At 48.1% G+C, this 16,850-nt stretch overlaps 1 protein-coding gene across 3 annotated transcripts in view; it reads left to right on the plus strand.

Moving 5' to 3' along the window:
* PTPRG (protein tyrosine phosphatase receptor type G) overlaps nt 1-16,850 on the plus strand; it is a 771,055-nt gene that overhangs the window by 672,765 nt on the left and 81,440 nt on the right. For 2 of the 3 annotated variants that reach the window (XM_055414235.2, XM_055414238.2), the window contains exon 13: nt 11,445-11,577. In XM_055414235.2, the coding sequence (XP_055270210.2) occupies nt 11,445-11,577 (133 nt within the window). The remainder of the gene's footprint in view (nt 1-11,444; nt 11,578-16,850) is intronic. The other variant, XM_055414236.2, reaches the window with a different exon arrangement.

Below are 16,850 nucleotides of genomic sequence, written 5' to 3' on the forward strand. Positions count from 1 at the left end.
CCTGATTCCAGGGGGAAGCAGAAACAATTGGTAAATCCTGTGGAGGTTTCCACCTTCAGGTGCAGGACTTGTGAGTCTCCAGCTTCAGCCCTGCAGGCATCTGAGTGTCCACGATCTTGGCAGAGTAGCTTGTGGAGTCAGATCCTCCTAGGAGGCTCTGCCCTTTATTCTCACAGGATCCTCAGGCCAGTCTTTTGCTCAGCATCCTCACCTGTAAGGTGGGCATAACTTAGTGCTGAAGGAGGTACAGATAAACAGAGTCACCCTTGTCAGTGACATGGGAAGAGGAGCTTTACGCAGCCTGAGATCCACATGACAGCAGTGGCGACTATGAGACAGCCCCTTGCAGGTCTTCTGCAGTCATCCTGGGACTTTAAAGAGCAGGTGGAGATTGTGGTCCCCAGTGAGCTGGCGCTAGAAACAGTCTCCAGAAACTCCAGTCTGTCCCCAACACTGGTAAAGCAGAGCTTCTACCTTTCCACCTTCATCTCGATGGGCACGTCCACTTCCCAAAGTCAGAGGGATCTTTCTTTAGAATTTCAGGTAGTTCCAATTTGAGTGGCGGGGAGGGGCTTGGTTAAGCCAGAGATGAGCAAACTTTTTCTGCAAACAGCCAGAGAGCAGACATTTCCAGCTTTGTGGACTGTAACTCTTGGTTGCAACTATACCTCTTTGCAAGGTGGCATGTAAGCAGCCTGAAACATCCCACAAATGGGCGGACATGATTTGATTTCTGGTAAAATCAGTTTTCAAAAACAGGCAGTGGGCCTGATTTGATCAGCAGGCTATCGTGTGCTGACCCCTGTGGCTTTACACAGAAATCTGTGTGTGTGTCGCTCAGTCATGTCTGACTCTTTACGACCCCATGGACTGTAGCACACCAGCCCTCCCTGTCCCTCACTGTCTCCTGGAATTAGCCTATCGCCCATTTTCCCATCACATTCATTGAATCGGTGATGTCATCCAACCATCTCATCCTCTACCACCCTCTTCTCCTTGTGCCTTCAGATACTTTGGCCACCTGATGGCCAGCTGACTCATTGGAAAAGACCCTGATGCTAGGCAAGATTGAAGGCAAATGTATGTGTGCCCATTGGTTAATAAAAGATATAAGGAACTTGAGGGTAAAACCCCACATTGTGCATGACCCCCAAGGTCTCACTTTGCCTCGATCCATCTTGCCTTTTTCTCCATCGGCCTTCTCCAGCTTGGTGTTTATTTTTTAAAATGAAATCCCCATCATTTTAATGTTAGTGGAGACTTCTTTTAAAGACTCTGGATATACATTCGTGTAAATCTGTTCCACATTTATTTTTTCTTCATGTTAAAAACAATTCTTCCAGTCGATATTTAGTCTCTTCAAAAAAAGCGTTAGGGTTAAACAAATTGTGTTATTTTTTTTTAGCAGCATCTCCAAAAGGCTTATTTAAATCCCCTTGATGTTTGATAACATCTTTTCAAAAAAATCCTATGAATAGTATCTTCAGTATTAACTTGCAAGGAAGAAGAGAGAACGATTCTCTAGAAGAAAGGGGCCAGTTCAGACACATGCAGTAATCAGGCAGGTAACAGCGAGGGTCCCTCCCTCAGCAGCCACGGCCCAGATGTGGTGAAGACACCCCCAGAGGCCAGTTGATGCAATCCAGTGTTTTGTACGCAGCATGCCCCGGCAGTAGCATCTCAGGGTGGGCACAATCTACACACTCATCATTTAATGCTGGGAATTTCCCTTTTTCTTTCCTTATATCTGGGAAACTCCTTTTTCAGACTGCATCTTGCTCAGAACCCCATTATGTAAACACTCATTCACAGAAAGCTGGCTGAGTGCCTCCTACAGTTCAGGGGTCAGCAGAGTTCAGTCTCCAGACCAGATCTTGCCTTTGACTGACTTTGGTCCTAACCCTGAGCTAGGAATGGGCTTTCCTGGTAGTCCAGTGGTAAAGAATCCGCCTGTAATACAGGAGACTGAGGTTCGATCCGTGGATCGGGAAGATTCCCTGGAGGAGGGCATGGCAACCCACTCCAGTATTCTTGCTTGGAAAATTCCATGGACAGAAGGACCTGGCAGGCTACAGTCCGTGGGATCACAAAGAGTCAAAAGGACATGACTGAAGCAGCTGAGCACACACATAAATCTGAAATAGACTCAGTTGGTCAGAGGCTTGGGGCTGCTCTTCTGCTCTGACTCAGAGTTGAGGGTGCTAAGCTCCAGTCACCTCTCTCCTTTGGGCAAACCTTGAGTACCTCTTGGGAACACTTAACACTCTAAGGAAGCCCAGCTTGAAATCTTTACTTCCAGAAACAATTGCATAGCAATGCTTAATATTTGTTCCATGCTTTTGATGTGGGTGCTAAAAGCCAAAATGTGATGTCACTTATCCTGCACAACCCCAGGCGGCCTCTGCTGTCCTTGTGGCCCTTCAACCAGTGAGGAAGCCAAAGCGTGGATGCTAAGTAAGTCACTTCAGTCGTATCCAACTCTCTGCAACCCTATAGACTGTAGCCCACTAGGCTTCTCTGTCCATTCTCCAGGCAAGAAGACTGGAGTGGATTGCCATTCCCTCCCGTAGAGGATCTTCCCAACCCAGGGATTGAACTAGTGTCTCTTATGTCTCCTGCATTGGCAGGCAGGTTCTCTACCACTAGCGTCACCTGGGAGGCCTGAGGAAACCAAGGCTCAAAGGTTAAGGAATTTGCCTGATCAAGACGTGGCGAGACAGGGGGTCAGACCCGGGCCCTGAACCCAACTGGTGCTGCTGGCTTCCTGCCCTTGGGGCTTATTCGCCAAGTGGGCAAATAATTCAAATGAATTATTAATTATTAAGTGAATATTTGAATGTGTCCTTGTAAAAAGAAACTATTTTTTCACTTTGGCACAAGGTCACCTAGAGATGAGCTTGATCCCTTTCCTCACAGGGTTATTTGGCAATATCTGGAAACGTTTTCGGTTATCATGACTGAGGCGGGTCCTGCTCCTAACATTTAATGGGAAGAGACTGGAACATCCACCAGGGCACAGACCAGTCCCACAACAAAGAATTTCTTAGTCCAAAATGTCCATAGTGCCATGGTGGAGAACTCGGATTTATAGGTTAACATAAAGTTCCTTTTCAAAGACGTTTACTTGGGAGGAAAAAATAGGAGGTAATTTAAGGTCAGAGATAAGTAGCAATGCAGGCTCATGAATATAGAGCAGACGTCATCACTGTGAAATTCAGCTGGGGTTTATGGAGGGGGGAGAGGCTTCATGCTTTGGTTGGTTGGTTGGTTTTTTGGCTCTCCTGGGTCTTAGTTGCAGTGCGTGGGATCGTCAGCCTTCCTTGTGGTGTGCAGAATGTTTAGTTGTGACATGCAAACTCTTAGTTGGGGCATGTGGGGTCTAGTTCCCTGACCAGGGGTCGAACCTGGGCCCCCTGCACTGGGTGCACAGAGTCCTAGCCACTGGCCCACCAGGGAAGTCCCTGCATGCTTTATTTAAAGTAAGTCAGACCAGGATCTTGTATGGACTGTCGTCGCAGTTTTCAGCCTGCCTGGTTTCATTGCTCAGGCTCCTTTTGTGGGGAGAACTTTTCTATGTCATATGGCTTGCACCGGCTCCTGACTGTGATTTTCCTGCAAGTGTTGAGAAGAACTAGCTTGGGTACCCTGAAGGCACCAGTGTGGTTTAGTTTCCTCCTAAAAAGTGTCTGGGTCCTTGGAAGTTTCTGTCCCTCACTGAATGATCTCGGAACTAGGACAGATTGTATACCTCTTGATGTAGGAAACCAGACCTCACTGAGAACAAGCAGGTTTCCAGAGAGGCTGGAGCAAAGGATTCCGGTTATAAGGGGCTGTGTGTCTGACATGAGTCCTGATTAATGGCAGAGACAAATGATGTTGCAATGAAGTGTCTATGGTGGTGATTTCCAGTCGGTCGGGACCCAGGACCTGCCGTGTTTATGGAACTTGAATTAAATTGGGATTTATCAAGTGCCTTCAGTGTTCCAGTGCCTTATTGAAATACCGGTGACACTTGCATTGTTTTCAGTCTGCACTCTGTGAGAAACGGCAAGCGGGCTTATTGATGACAACTCCTAGTGGTGATGTAAATGAAGAGACATGACGGATGCTCTAAATCGAGCTCAGACGTGGTCATGGGAACATGAAACCTGTGTCCCGTTGCAGGAGAATATATGTATTAGTGACGCACAGTCATGTCTCTTTTCAACAGCGGTTTAGCTAATGCCAGGGCTTCAGAAAATAAAGACAGGTTTTGTGGCCCTATAAAAAAGCAGCTTTCTTTTTACTTCACAACTGTTAGGGATGCTAGCACAAAACTCAGAAAACAAAATAGAAAACAACAAGGGTTGTTGAGCATGTGGCAAAATGTTGTGCCCTGTTGAGAGGAATGTAAAATGGTACAGCCTCTTGGGAAACAGGATGGAAGTTCTTAATAAAATTAAAAACAGAATTGCCGTATGATCCAGGAATCCTGTTCCTGGGTATTTACCCCAAAGGATTGAAGGGTGGGTCTTGAAGAGAGATTTGAACTGTCATGTTCATAGCAGTGTTATTTATAGTGGCCAGTTTTCCAAGGAATGGAAACAACCCACGTGTCCGTGATGAACAGATAAACAAAATGTGGTAAATACGTAGAGTGGAATGTCATTCAGCTTTACAAAGGAAGGAAACCCTGTCACAGGGCTACGACGTAGATGAACCTTGAGGCAGTCACAACACACACACGTGTGTCCACTTACATGAATTACCTGGAGTAGTCAGGTCATACAGAAAGTTGAATGGTGGTTGCCAGGGGCTGGGGCTGATGGCAGTTGTCGTTTCGTCGGTTGCAGTTTTATAGATGAAAAACAGATTCTTTGAAATCAATTGAGCAACACTGCGATATGCTTAACCCTCCTGAGCTGTACTCCTGGAGATGGTAAAGATGGTAACTTTTATGTGTGTTTTACCACTGTTTTTTTTTTTTTAAAGTAGCACCTTAATTCACAGCTGCAGATGGTTTTGAAGGAGTGGCATTATCCACAAACACAGTCTAGTTTTTGTGACTTCAAGCCAGCTATAGATTTTGAGTGTGCAGGGTCCTGCTCTCAGTCCCCCTTGAAATGTAACCGAATCCACCTTTCACCAGCCCCTGAGAGTGGCCTGTCAGGATCCAAGCCCCTTTCAGTATTGACCACATAGAGGTACTTGTCCTGAAGCAGAAGTTGAGCCCTTCCTGCAGGGTAGGAAGCGTCTCCTACGGGTCCATCTGATATTTCCCTGCCTGTAGCATTTATAGTACATTGTACTCCGTTTTTATTTGCTTCTACTGGGATGAGAGCCAAGCCAGTAAAAGGCAAACAGCATTAATTCAGTGATGACATATGCCACTGAAAACTGTTTTTCTTTTCTTTTTTTTTTTTTTTTTTGAGAAAGCAGAATGGAGGCAGTTTACTCAGATTCTTGTGGATGCTGAAATAAAAGAGGAAGATGATCTGTGGGGAGGTCATTCACCCTCCCCCACCCTCCACACACAAATGCTCAAAGAAGATTATATGTTAGCATTTTGCTCTCCGTTTCCACTGGCAGATGTTTCTGAAATGGGGTCATTCTCTGAGTCCCAGGCCTGCCTGGCGTGACATCTTCTGACCCTCCGAGCTGCCCCTCATCTGCACGTCACATCCATGGGAGGAGAAGGGGGCATGAGTCGATACCCGCTTCCCATTTTTATCCTTTTACACAGAACAGCAGGACGCAGCCCTGGAATGAGTATGAAAAGATTCTAGGTTCACAAAGGGGAATGGCCCAGCCCATGCTGTAAAGATGGAGCAACAATCTGACTCACTTCTCATTGGTTGAAAACTAAAATCAGTTTCAGGATGAAAGCTGAATTGGGAAAGCTGCCTGGTTCAGCCTCTCTCTTGAGTCAAGTTAGTGTTTTCAGAATCCTGGTCAGGAGTTTTACTAAACCATGATTTTTGCTTTTGATGATAAGGCTTTTGTAAAAGCCCCAGGTGTGTGTGTGCGTGTGTGTTTTCCTGCTGCTTCCTTGGGTCAGAGTGCTATACTATAGCTTGAAATTCGACTGGCCAGAGGAAGCTGGCCGCTGGACTCAGGGATAAAGAAAGCAGGTCTTATGTTGCGTTAGGGAGCAGTGAGGACTGTGGCAAACCAGTGAGCCATAGCATGTCTTAGAGAGTATGCTCCTTGCTTCCAGCTGATGTTTGCCATCTGGGAATGCAGATCTGTGATATGGGAGAAGATTTGGGGTAGTTGTGTGTTTTTTTTATTTTAATTTTGATTTTGATTTTTTGCTGAACTCCGTTGTTTATGAAATCTTGGCACCTACCTTTAAATTTAATTAATAATTCCCAGGGGAAGGGTGCCAACCCACACATCTGTGTGCTGTCAGTTCACACTGCCCATGGCAGGCAGGAATGGCTGGGCTGGTCCTGCTAATAAAACCAAACCAACTGGACAGATCAGAGATGGAGGCAAGACGGTGCTGTGTTAACCCAGTAGTCCTGCACTTGTCCTGGTGCCAGGGTTCGGGCATCACAAAGAGAGGCAAACTCTCCTGGACCTGGGCAGCCTGGCTCTGCTGGGCCGTTCAGGAGGTAGCTGGGTCACAAGGGATGCTCTGAGTACAAGTGGCCTGCTCCTAACTGTTCTGTTGTTCAGTCACTCAGTCATGTCTGACTCTTTGCAGCTTCATAGACTACAGCATGCCAGACCTGTCTGTCCTTCACTGTCTCCCAGAGTTTGCTCAAATTCATGTCCATTGAGTTGGTGATGCCATCCAACCATCTCATCTTCTGTTGTTTCCTTCTCCTGCCTTCGATCTTTCCCAGCATCAGGGTATTTTCTACTCCTAACAGTTGGGAGCATCTAATTTTATCACAGTCAGCAGTGTTGCCTGGTTGAAAGAAAGAGAAGATTGAAGGTTCTCTGGACGCAGGTACTGGGCTGAACGCTTGACTGTTCAGGGCTGGTTTTCTGAGGATGCAACCTTTGCAGTTATACAGCCCTGTGCTCCGAAGGTCCTGTGTTTACATTTATATTCTGCTGTCACCTCTTGAAACTCTTCAGTAACTTTTGGAAAAGCGGCCCCATGATTTCCTTTTGTATCTGGCATAGTCTGCTTTGCGTAGCTTATCTTATAATTCCCCTAAGTCCCTTGAGAGGTGAGCACTGTCATCTGTTTCCCTTTGATAGAGGAGTGACCAGAGGCTCAGAGCCAGTCACTTACCCAAAGTCACAGCGTGAAAAAGGCATGAGGCAGGATTTGTAGTCAGAATTTGCAATCCTGGAGGTTAGGATCTTGGTTTCTCTGGAAAGTCGGTAGTATGTTCTAGTGTTTGGGGCCTTGGCATGGGGAAGATTGTTGGGAGACCGAGGGCATGGGAGGAAGAGTGTAGACCCAACTCAGGTGGCAGGTTATGTGTTCCGAGTTAGTTTCTAGTAGTTGACTGTTTGATGGCACTTTCTCCTTTGAGGGCCTGCTGGGCCATACCTCGAGTTAGGCAACAGGACAAGTGCTTCTTCCTAAAGCATGGCAAGAAGCTCTAGTCTTAGGACAGACTTTGAGGTTCTGGCTCTTCACTGGTGGTCACCTCACAGGCTGCCTCCACTGCCAATGCCCCCAAAACCCACCTGCGGTTCTGTGTGATTACCACGCATGCCCTCGTATATTACCGGGGGATTCAGATTCTGCAGACACCTGACGAGTGCTCTCCCATCTGCCTGGTGCTATGCTGGGGTGCTGAAGAGGGAGAGGATGGTGGTGGTGGTGATGATCATCACAGCTGATAATATTAAGTAGGTGCTTATGGGTACCAGGCAACATGCTAAGGGTTTTATCAAATTAACTCATGTAATTGTCACACCCCCCTCCCACCCCACTGTAGTGGGAAGTATCATTATTTCCATTTACAGATGACAAAACTGATACCCAAAGAGCTTAAGTGTTGCATGACTAGGAAGAGACGGAGCTTTACTACTGTTCTATACGGAGACCATCAGGCCTGCCTTGGGGGACCTTACAGTAAGTAATAAGAGAGCGCTTGAAATTACATGTGCCATAAGAAAAGTGCATGATGACAGCCCCCGTGGCAAGGATTAGAGGATTTACGTAGTATTTGCTCAATGCCGGGCACACCTCTAAGCGTTGTGCTTGTGTCTTGAGTTTTCCCGCCACATCAGGGAAATAGGTTCTTATCTCCCCATTTGTCTAGATGAAGAACTCCAGGCCCCAAGTGATGCAAGTTATCAGTTAGAGGTCATGTGTAAAGTGGCAGAGCCAGGATTCAAACCTGTAATCTTTACTGCACCTTCCAGAGAGCAGACACTGAGGGTTTGGGGAGACTTCACAGAGGAGGTGATCCCTGCGCCTGAGCCAGGACTAAGGGATCAGGAGGAGCTTCCGGGGACAGGATGGGGCAGTGTTCCCAGGCAGTGAGCTCAGCAGGGTCAGAGGTTGAGAGGTGGGATCATGGCCCAGCTGGTCACTGGATGGGTGGATGTGGCTGGAACCCATTGCAGCGGAGGTGGGTAGCAGGAGACAGTGGGGTGGGGGAGGCCCACTCACGGAGGACCTTGCTGTCCCCAGGGGCAGTGTGGGATTCCTCAGGAGAAGATGCACTTGACTCTGTGGCCATGGAATTCCAGGCTCCTGGTACCGTGAAGACAAAGCAGGACTCTGAGTTTTAACATGCAGTCAGCTTTGTAGTGCCCAAGTGGAAATCCAGCAGCACTCCTATTTTTGCCTGGTTTTTACGTAAACGACCTAGGCAGATCCAGCTGCCTGTCATTAGTCCAGGCAGAGACAGGTGCTGTCAAAATAATCCTTAGATTTTTCTCTCTCACTGCCAGCTGCTGCTGGTCTGAGTTCTCTTCCACAGATGCCACCATTCAAGGGACTGTCTTGAGAGGGACTTCAGATATGTTTACTCCCTCAACCCCTAAAAAAAAAAAGTGCTCACACAGGCATGATGAAATGTTAGAAAGAGCTCCATTGTGAAATCTGGGGGAGTTTTGGGCGAGGGTCATTTTCTGTGATTTGAGGATGAGCAGGACGTGGACTTGGCCTTCTGCTTTCTCCCCACCCATGCAGGAGCCCAGACAGGAAGCCTCTTCTGTAAGGAAAGGAGAGAAGTAAGACACTGGGTATGCCAGGGCTTCCCGGGGTGGAAAATGAGTTCCCTGGTTGTACGGCGTTTCTGTCAGCCCTCCTGCCATATTTCCCATTAAGGCACCATCCTGGCTTTGAGATTCCCCACCACCAGCCACATAATTACCTGGCTGGGCTGCCCCCTGCTGGAGCCCTGCAAAATTCTCATTTGCAACTCTTGATTCTTTCTGCAGCCGGTGACCAGAGCTTTGCAATGAAAGCATGATATAAAGGGAGAGATTGTACATCTGACACTTGTCTGCCTCAGCTTACAATCTTGCAGGACATGTCCTGTGGCCTAAAACTGGTTCTGTTAGTCCAGCCTACAAACCCTGGCTGATGGGGCCTCCAACTCTCCATTTTGGAACCCCTCTTCATTCTCATAACCCCTCAATGTCAGTGCTCTCTCTCCAGAACACATGCGTGCGTGCCTTTGACCTGGCTAACTCATCTTCATCCTTCAGCTGCCATCTGAACATCAGGAAGCCACCCCCTACCCTAGAATCCCTGGGCTGAGACCACTGTTCCCCTGGACCCTGTGTGCTGCCCCTGGCATCACGTTCATTTATTCCGATTGCTCGTTCGTGCGTCTGCTCCTCTCCCTTTAAATTGCCACCCCACAGACAAAGAGTTGTTCCCGTCTGATGTCTTCCTGCCCCCACATCCCGTCTCACCACGCCTGGCGTGCACTCGGGACTTGTCAGATAGCTGCCTAAGAGAAGCCTCTGGGGCATGCTGTCACGAGAAATGGGCTAGCGTGGTTAGGGAGGCTCTTCATAAACCTCCATTTGCCCTGCTGAGGCTTTTCATCAGAGTGTGTGTGCCTCTGTCTTGTCAGCTGTGAGCTGGGCATACATCTGGTCCCGCATGAAACTAAGGAGGGGATCAGGGTCAACTACATTTGAGGAAACCCAGTAAAAAGGCTGTAACCCATTTCTTCCTCCCTCCAGGCCTTGCCTCTTTAATAATCTGTTCCCAGGGCCAATTATCTCTCTCCTGGAAACCCAGCCTGATTAGCCCTTCACGTAGTCCATCCAGCACAGGGGTGCTCAGGGCTGGCTGAACGCTGGCCTCATTTCTGCAGAGCAGGAGGAGTCCTCGCTGAGCCCCGCAGCCTGCGGTGGAGGTGTCTGTGGGCTTCTCCCTGCGATCAGGGAACCTTTGCTTTCTCCCCACGTGCTTCTCATGACCGTCTCTGTGCTCCTGGGCTCTTCCCAACCCCACGCCGCCCTCTGAGCTTCCTGTGGACCACCAGAAGATTTCCAGGCATCGAGCCCACTGTTCATAGACTAGTTTCTCAGCTGAGTCTGCTGGGAACTTGTGAAGATCCTTGGGACCCAAGAGAGAGGAGGAGGAGCTGCTGGGGTAAGAGGTGCTAGCTGACCCGAGAGAATCCTCGACTATTCTGCAAGCTTCCCCTCTTAAGGCCCAGACTGGCTACTGTTGAGTGGCCGATGTGTGCTGGGAGCAGAGAGAGAGATGGCTGCCTCTCTGAGAGCCTTTAGAAAGATGGGGTGAGGGGGCAGGTGGGAAATGGGATCAAAGGAAAAGCTTTCGAACCAGCGTTTGAGGGAAAACGGGTTCTCTGGGGATCTGGGTGGTGGGAGCTGATGGGCAGGGGAATCTGGGTGCTTCTGCAGGGGTGTGCTGTTGTTCAGACTTTGAGAGGCTGGTTGAGATTCTAGGGTGAGAGCACCATTGCTCCAACTTGAGTCCTGCTCCTTCCCCTTGGCCGGGAGACTAGGGGATCCGCTCATGGACAGTTGTCCCACCAGGACTGTTAGGGAGGGTGGTTTCCCACAGCAGGACTTGAGGAGGGGGTAATGGATGCTAAGCAAAGAAATACACACCCAATCAGTCACAGACGGTTATCTTAGTAAAACCCATCTTTCCCTCCCTCCCTCCTGGCCTGGCAAACCTGCCAGTCTCCCCTGTTCATTTTCCAGAAGCGGGTTCAGTGCTCCGTTCAGACCCGAGCACATTTCTTCAGTATATCCAGAGGCCACTCAGGGTCAGTAGCATTCTCAGAGCGAGGCTGGGTCTCTGGCATTGGCTCAAAAAAAAAAAAAGCATCTTGATCTCTTATCTTCAAACCCATCCCACTGGTGATTTTGGGGTGCAGCGTGCAGAACAGGCCCCGCTTGACTTGGGACTCCCCAGGAAACAGCAAGGACAGTAGTTTGCCCCTCATCACCCGGCAGCCTTGTTCTCCAGAAACCATCCAAAAGCGGAGCAGAGTTCTCTGGCACGCTCGGACTCGCCTCTGCCCTCTAACTGGCACGGTTTCTCTTTGCAGCAGAGAAGAATACCTCTGGGATGATAAGCCGGCCTTCCCCGGGGAGGATGGAGTGGATCATCCCTCTGATTGTGGTATCAGCCTTGACCTTCGTGTGCCTCATCCTTCTCATTGCTGTGCTCGTTTACTGGAGGTGAGTCGCTAGGCAGCCCTGGTGTGGGGCTCGGGTTCTGCTCTCAGCACGTGCCCAGTAAGGGGGGCTTAACCAAGGGGAGGGGATGCCCACAGCCTCTTCACTTAGAAAGGTAAGGTGGCTGTGGTGCTTCTTGTGTTACCACCTGGGAGACCCACTTTATCTGCAAGAAACTGGCGATACAGAGCCACTGTTGAGATTAAGGCACCCATGATGAGCTCCTAGAATTTAGGGCCAAAGAGGCTTTTGCTCAAAAATCAGGGAGATGCAAGTTCAAATACCAGCCCTGCTACTTGCTGGCTACAAATCCCATTTCTCACTTTGAGCTTTAGTTCCTGAACCTGTAAAGTGAGTTAATAAGTTTCCAAGCTTTCCCAGTTTCTCTGAGACCATGCTCCACTTTGTCATAACCACATAATAGCTCCTCTTGACCTTAAAAATTTTTTCATAGCCTTTTACTGAAAATTCAGTGATAGAACATTTATCATATTCTGTGGCATTTAATACATGTAAGATAAAGATGGTGGATGGTAAGCCATCCTTATACTAGTATCATCCTTGAACTGGTTTTCACTGCTTCCCGAGGGAAGCCTATTTGAAGCTTCTATTTAAAAGTTGTCTGTTTTTTCAGCTCCACACTGTCAGTCGGTTTAGCTGAATGAGATAGGCTGTCCTCTTGGTTGCCCTGGCAGGCTTCACCTCTCAAACGGATGTAGGAAGCTCCTGTCCTTTAACAAGCTTCATCAATAATGAACAGGTGTCACGTTTCCCTCCCTTCTTTCCATTCATCCGATGGATTCTGAGCCCCTATTGTGTGCTAGACACTCTTCTCTCATGGAGCTCACATTTTAGTAGAGGAGACAGGGAATAAATAAAGCAGACAAGATGATGGTAAGTGTACAATGAGGAAAGTCAGTCTGGAAGGTGGAGGGGGATGCTGAGGCTTTAGGGTGAGTGCTCAGAGTGGTGGTGATGGTTGTTGCTTGGTTGCTAGGTCATCTCTGACTCTTGGCGAGCCCATGACTGTAACCTCCAGGCTCCTCTGTCCATGGGATTTCCCAGGCAAGAATACTGGAGTGGGTTGCCATTTCCTCCTCCAGGGGATCTTCCCAACCCAGGGATCAAACCTTTGTCTCCTCTTGGCAGGCGGGTTCTTTACCACTGAGCCACCTGGGAAGCCCTCAGAATGGTTAAAGAAGGCCTACCTGGTAAGGGGTATTTGTCCAAAGGAGTCATATGGGCTCCATCTGGGGCAGGTTCCAAGCAGAGGAAATTGCATGTGTAAAGGCTCTGAGGCAGGAATGTGCCTGCTGTGTTCTAGGAAGAGCCAAGAGCCGTGGCTAGAGCAGATGAGTGTGGGAAGAGAGTGTAGGAAAGGGTATCAGGAAGAAACAGGATAAAGGGGAGTTGGGTCATGTACAGCTTTGCGAACACTCCAGACCGCTGGAACATATTGCCTTTTACCATGACAGAAGGAGTGTTTGGGAGAGAAGTGTTGTGATTCAGGATTCCTTGGCTGTGTTGCAAAGACCATTGAAAAAGAGCAGGGCAGAGGCAGAGAGACCAGCTAGGAGGCTATGGACTTGTCCAAGAAGTAGTGATGGTGGCTCAGATGAGGGCAGCCATGCAGGTTAACTGATGAACTGTAGATATATCCTGAAGGTGGGATCAGCAGAATCTGTGAACAGATGGTGTCCCTGGGTCTGTTCTCAATTGGAAAGGTCAAGGGAATAAGGAAGGGTTCATCCGAGGGCTTCCGCTGGCACCTAAGGGTAACTTTGGTGCTGTTCACGCTATAGACCAGCTAGGTGATAGCTGACGTCGTGTTTCAGGGTGAGCCTAGAAACACTAGACTCATGTCACCCTTTCTCTGGGACATGATGATTTGCAGACAGATACTGTCTGGAGCCTACTGATTGGCACATGGGAGGCTGCGTAACATGGGTTACACTGAGTGCCTAGAGGTTACAAAAGGTTTGCACACCCTCCTCTGTCCCTGTTTGGGGCTGTGTGGTTTTAGCTGCAGACTCTCCCCAGGAAGGAACAGAGAGGAGCCCCCTGCTGCCCCAGGCTTGGCAACCCTAGCGGCTCCAGTGTGAAAAAGTTCCCATTCCTAGTAGTTCTGGCACAAACCTCAGTGTTATTTCTGCTTGGCCCACCTTGGTTCTCTACCTACCTGATAAAGATCATGCTGGCCACTGAGGACCGTGGCTATTTGGTCAAGTAGATGTGGATACCAGGCTGACCAGACAGACATGTTGATGGCAAGCTGCTTACAGGAAGGGGCTGTGCAGTGTCGTCAAGAGAGCTTTTAAGGTCCTTCCATTCAAGATGTGTTTCCCCATGAGAAATTCATACTGTGTATACTTTTGAAAAACTCAGTGAGTCTGAATTGCACATACGTATTGAATAATATATTATTATTTCATGTTTAAAATATGTTTATAATGTTTTGTATGTGTTATTTACATGTTAGTTTCTATTAGCAGCTCAGTCGCATCCACCTCTTTGTGACCCCATGGACTATAGCCTGCCAGTTTCCTCTATCCATGGGATTCTCCAGGCAAGAATACTGAAGTAGGTTGTCATTCCCTTCTTCAGGGGATCTTCCTGACCCAGAGATCAAACCCAGGCCTCCTGCATTGCAGGCAGATTCTTTATCATCTGAGCCACTAGAGAAGCTGATACACATATATCAACATGCGTATATTCAAAGCTTGGTTTAAAGTAACAAGAGGTTTGAACCTCCTTTGGTAGATACTGCCTATGAGTTGAGGTGGTAGTTGTTGTGGAGGGGGTTTTTTGTTTGTTTTTTTTTTTTTTTTAAACAATTTTATTTATTTACTTTTGGCTGTGCTGGGTCACTGTTGCTGTGTGGGCACTTCTTTTGTTGCAGCTACTGGGGGTTACTCTCTAGTTGCAGTTCAGAGGCTTCTCCTTACTGTGGCTTCTCTTACTGTGGAGTGCAAGCTCTGGAGCACACAGGCGTCGGTCGTTGCAGCACCTGGACTCAGGAGTCGCAGCTCCCGGGCTCTAGAGCACCGGCTCAGGAGTTGTGGTGCACGGGCTTAGTTGCTCTGCAGCACGTGGGGTCTTCCCAGATCAGGGGTCAGACCCGTTGTCCTGCATTGACAGGCAGATTCATTACCACTGAGCCACCAGGGAAGCCCTGCCTGTGAGTTTTTACCAAACTCCTAACATGCTAGTACACAGGAATGAGTGCAAAGGAGAAACTTCTTTCAGAACAAGCAAAGTGAAATTGAATTAGCATCAGGACAGATGAGTTGGCCAAACATGAAAACAGCCTAGAGGGAACAAGGATCTTTTTTTTTTTTTTCAAATATTTTTTTTTCTTTATTATTAACATGAAAGATATGTTGGGAGAGTTCACAGAGAAAATGCATCCATGCTGAAGGGGATGGGTGTTCCCCTCTAGCGATGCGGTTTTGAAGCTAAAACAACAGTGCTCCTCTCCTGCCTTTGAGGCACCGTGAGAGCAGATGGTTGGCAAGCAGACTTGACATAAGTAGAGCGCGGAGGCAGATCAGAACCTCCTGGAGTGTTTCCTCAGGTGGCAGGCCTGACGCTGAGGTTTCAAACCAACTCGCCATGGTGGCGGTTTCCATAACCGAGGACTGAGTCTTTGCAGCTATTGCTGTGGGTTCTGCGTGTTCACTGAGGCTAAACTGCGTGGCCCGGAAGTGTAACCCTTCACTCCCATTGGCCAGACATGGTCACACAGCCCCAAGGACACGGGAGAAGTGGGAGAGTACGCTGGTATTCATGGAGCACCACCAGAAGTGTCCTCAAATGTTGGCGTTATTGGGTTGAGTATTATTGGGTTTCTTGAAAAGGATACCTTTGGAGGCCAAATACTAGTTTTGTTACATTTGGCTAAAACTGAAAAATAGAGGATGGGAAGCCCAGGTGGCTCAGTGGTAAAGAACCTGCATGCAATGCAGGAGACACGGGAGACATCAGCTCCATCCCTGGGTTGGGAAGATCCCCTCGAGAAGGAAATGGCTCCCCACTCTAGTATTCTTGCCTGGGAAATCCCATGGACAGGGGAGCCTGTTGGGCATGGAGTCTCAAAGAGTCAGACCACAGCTTAGTGACTAAACCAGCAAAAAGTATAGGTAGAGACCTCATATATTTTTGTTCCACTGGAAGGAGTGCAGAGGTCCATTGGGGACTATCTGAGCAGTATTTTTACAGGTATCAACATGGGTTTGTGGGAGAAATTTGTTTTGAAACGTGGTTGGCTGAGATGTTACTAGTAGCTCTCTCTCAAATTCTCCTTGCCAGGGTCCACCTTGAAGAGATGTAGTCAAATCCCTAACAATGCAAAAGTTGCTGCAAAGCTAGAAATAAACGTGCGGAGCATTTGGGACAAGGGACAGAGTGGTGGGGCGGCTAATAAGGATAAACTTGAGGAAAATCCTGCCTCCTTTTACAAGTGGTGCCCTGTGTGTGCCTTTTAAATAGTGCAACCCATGTCAGCAAACGACGGTGCAGAGCTGTGGTCGTTGCTGTTGAAATGAAGGAGGAGAAGTGCCATGTTGGCCCTGTTCCTCCAGACAGTAACAAAATGCACCTTTCGAGTGACTATAGTCAGAAAGTACATTCCGAGAGCTCCAGCCCCCGTCTCACCAAGACAAGCTGTTTATATGGTACTAATGTGCTGGCGTTCCTGAAAAGATTGGGAGCAGCCCAGCTGCTGCCACTCAGAAACAAGGGAAATTTTGGAGAAGGTTTCTTTGCGATTTGCATCACTTAAGGCTGATGCTGGGGAAAGAGCTGTATACAGAATGTCCAGTCCGTATGCTGGGGCACGCACCTTGTTTGTTTATTATCTTGTTCCATGGAATAGCTTAATACCGTGTAAGTAAGACATTAGCGTCCACTTAGAATTGTCAGGATTGGGAAGATATTTTTACATTTTTTTCCCCTGTAACCTTGAGGAAAATTGCTTTGAAGGTAGCTCTTCTCTCTCTGAAGAGCAAAGAAAGTCTTACCCCTGAAATGGCTTCATACATCTTAAGGTCTAAACAGCCAAGCATCTTTTCCTGAGTATTCAGCAAATCACACACGTGCCACATGGATTGCATTGCCACCTAATTAAACCTTCAAATCCTAGGAATTATTACATCCGTTTTGCAGATCAGAAAACTGAGGCTTGGTAAAATCACAATTGAGAGCATTCCTCTCTAGTGGCTCCTGGATTTGAACCCAGCCAATGTGACTTCAGGTGGCACAGTGGTGAAGAATCTGCC

Source organism: Moschus berezovskii, chromosome 24, assembly GCF_049115385.1.
Source record: "Moschus berezovskii isolate FMDL1 chromosome 24, NW_MosBer_1.0, whole genome shotgun sequence".
Classification (NCBI taxonomy): Eukaryota; Metazoa; Chordata; class Mammalia; order Artiodactyla; family Moschidae; genus Moschus; species Moschus berezovskii.